The following is a 3,221-nucleotide window of genomic DNA, read 5'->3' as shown; positions in this document are numbered from 1 at the left end:
ATGTATTAAAGGTATTAATTATTATAAAAGACTTTTTTGCTTGAAGCCTTGAAGCAGAGGTTTTATTCATAGATTGTTGAGTCCAAGAGCTAGAGAAAATCGTAGAAACTAATTGTCCAAGTGAATCACTGGCAACATATCAATTGTGGTTTATATGTAGCGTTTTTTCCTAGAAGCAAACCTTTCCGAGCCCAGCTTCATGAACATATTGTTATTCACCACCGATCAAATATTCCATATGTTTTACTAAAAACAATGATAAAATGTAAGACACTATTAGAACTGGACCTTAAACACAATCTGTCCGCTTCATAAACACTCGAATCATGTTGTGTTCATCAGTCGTTGCAACTTCTGTTGCATTTTCAACGGACGAAGGAGAATAACCTTGACATTGACCAGATTCATGGTTGAAGATGAAAGCCTGACATGCTTCACGTACGTGACACTCCTTTCCACACTCGCCCATGTTGGTCCTTATTGTGCTGAATATACCATGAATGGGGATCCATGCGACGTAGTTTACACTCCAACACGTCTGGTGTAGTCCTAAATGGTTACATAAACAAATACAGCTATTTATGCCTCAGTTCAATCCTAATTTATCTTAAATGTTTTATAACAAAGCTTGTGAAAAACATCGTTGCAAGATCTGAGAGATGTTAAAATAGACGATTATTCATCCTAATATTTCTAATTGGGTATGGTGTTAGTAACGGACTTAACTGATATTAATAGCATAGCGGTACGTGATCATAACCATGTGGTCAATTCTTAAAAAATAGAATAATAAAATTTAAAGAAAATCTAAGTTGATTACAAAATCTATGAAGCTATGGCAACATGTGAACAAATAAATGTTTTACACGGAGACCTATGAAAAGCCGTAAAATATTTCGACCATATGTTTCTGTTTGGAAAGTGTCTTCTGTTTCATTTACGACAATTCCATATAAATCTAAGTAAATAATGGAATTATAAGCGTCCCGAAAACATAATTTGTTAACAACCAGTGCTCAGCTATTACAAACAAGTACAACCATTTATATTCAAAATGATCGTTTGAAAGCATGAAACAAATGCAATTATTTAGATACTTTTCAATTCTCATTTTAAACGTTTGCTTTAATTAGTTATATGTAATCAGTCTTTGGTCCTGATTTATTAATGTTTTACCTACCAGACTGGAGAATGGGACATCCTAGGATTTCAAGACGAAAAGCCCGATAATTGGTCCAAGTTGTAGGGGTTACCCGGATGTATGTAGCGACGATTGAGGTATCAAGGATCGACATGGCCAGACTCCAATCGTCAGTATTTCCGGTAAATAGCTAGAGACATAGATTTTCTTGTAAACAAATATAAACAATATAGAATCATGTGAGCAGGGTAAGTGCATATCACAAAGAATGGCTAGAATTTACAATGATTATAAGTCGACTCGTACAGGTTGATGGCCATTTATAGCACACTGGTTATGTGGTATACAAAGAAATAGACGAAAAAGGTCTTAAAAACGGCCAGATATAGCGACACATGTAAACGTACGGGTTACTAGTACCAGAGCTGTGTCGTTTGTCTCCCTACCTTCACGTGTCCGGCACTGTCCTTGATATCTTGCCACGTGATACCATTGTCGCTATACTGGACGCTGTATTCAGTTATAAAATGATAATTTTCACTTCTTCCCTGTGTTACAAACCCTGTGATCATAGATGGTTTTCTTAGTCGTACCTTGGAAATTGTAAATTAAAAGCCACCTTAAAAATATCATTTTACTTCCCTGAAATAAACATATTTTTGTAAGTGGATAACGATAACATTGCCTTAAATGTGAATCAATGTGCGAATTAAATAGTATAAGTTTGCTCCTGTCCATAATATATAAGGTCCACCATGGCCTAAGTCTCATACAATCGCCTATAATATCTGACCAATCTGGGCTGCTTATTATATCTTCCGCAAGTTCTGACCGGCATGTGTATCTAATTCCATTTCATTAGAACACTACATGTTCAGGTTATCTCCCTAGAGAGATTCACGTGTGAATATTTACATAAGCCCTTTCCATTTTCCATTAACTCTATGGAAAATCAGCCTGCATTATCTGGTAACATGACTATGGTTTCCGTGACGTCAGTGTTAGCAACCACTCCCACCGATACGATAGCCGCCATCTTGTTGTTGTCGTTTAATCTGGGTGTGACAGATAAATAGTTAGACGTCATGATAATTTATCTGTCACCTATATTGCATTCATATTATCTGTAACTGCCATCTGACTGACGTTAAATCATAAATTAGTAGCAGCGGTTATCGTGGCCATTCTCGTGAAAAATCAACACATAGTACACATCGTTTGGACGATAAGCTTCTCGTTATTTTTACTGCGTCTCATTGATCATCACTCTGAAAATATGTCTGCTGTTACTTCCACGAAAGTTTTGTTCTCTTCAGTTTTACTATTTTTGACAGTTGTTTTTCCTTTAGTTGTTCTTTTTGGACATTGTAGTGTAGCAATATAATTATCCTATTGATGTGATGTGAACCGTGAACTGGGCCCTTTTTTCTCAGAAGAGGAGAAAGCTACGTGGAGCTCTGAAGTTCTCCAATCAAAGTAGGTATAGATGGAACACTGCTTCATGTCTCATGCCCGGTCTAGAAAGGGATATTGCTGTTAAAATAATAGACTTTATTGAGGAGTGTTCAACCACAAATAATTATTTTCTGGTGTTGTGGAAACAATTTTGTCCAAATTAAAAAGATAACTCGCGACCAACATAATCGATATTGTATTACTTGTATCGAACGCACCTCCGGTCTGGCATGTTGAGGCTGTACATCTCTTTCCTATATAGATTCGCAAGAAGTCTACATCGGGACTATATTGAGACTGTGATAAGACTGAATATTATACTAGAAGCTATGGTCGACACAAAGGTTCCCTATCCTTCTGGCATCACCGTTGTTTTTGTGCAAATATACGCCCTTTAAATGCTGCATGTGTGAGGTGTTGATGTATATGCGCTACAAGTCATGTACCATGTTTTTTGTATATCTTTTTATAATTCAAAGTATATCCATGTGCCCCTTATCAGTGCCTATAATTTGTACCCCACCTTGTTTTTTTTTATTACATAATAACGGGAGTCAATGTAATTCGGGTCTATTTATCATCCAAGAGGTGTTGATGTATATGCGCTACAAGTCATGTACCATGT

At 36.4% G+C, this 3,221-nt stretch overlaps 1 protein-coding gene across 1 annotated transcript; it reads right to left on the bottom strand.

Moving 5' to 3' along the window:
- Positions 1–289: 289 nt before the first annotated feature.
- LOC110458329 lies at positions 290–1,661 on the bottom strand. Its single transcript, XM_021509989.1, has 3 exons — positions 1,588–1,661; positions 1,181–1,331; positions 290–549 (listed from the first exon to the last, which is right to left on the bottom strand). The coding sequence occupies exons 2-3, from the start codon at positions 1,293–1,295 to the stop codon at positions 290–292; spliced, it is 375 nt and encodes a 124-aa protein (XP_021365664.1). The 5' UTR covers positions 1,296–1,331; positions 1,588–1,661.
- Positions 1,662–3,221: the final 1,560 nt, after the last annotated feature.

Source organism: Mizuhopecten yessoensis, unplaced genomic scaffold (genome assembly GCF_002113885.1).
Source record: "Mizuhopecten yessoensis strain PY_sf001 unplaced genomic scaffold, ASM211388v2 scaffold9541, whole genome shotgun sequence".
NCBI lineage: Eukaryota > Metazoa > Mollusca > Bivalvia > Pectinida > Pectinidae > Mizuhopecten > Mizuhopecten yessoensis.
This window is presented reverse-complemented; position numbering and strand designations above follow the sequence as displayed.

Excerpts from the sequence above, each read along its gene's own strand:
- LOC110458329 (XM_021509989.1), bottom strand. The coding sequence starts at position 1,295 with ATGTCGATCCTTGATACCTCAATCGTCGCTACATACATCCGGGTAACC. Across the intron at positions 550-1,180 it reads ATGTCCCATTCTCCAGTCTG|GACTACACCAGACGTGTTGG; the intron begins GTAGGTAAAACA and ends GTAACCATTTAG.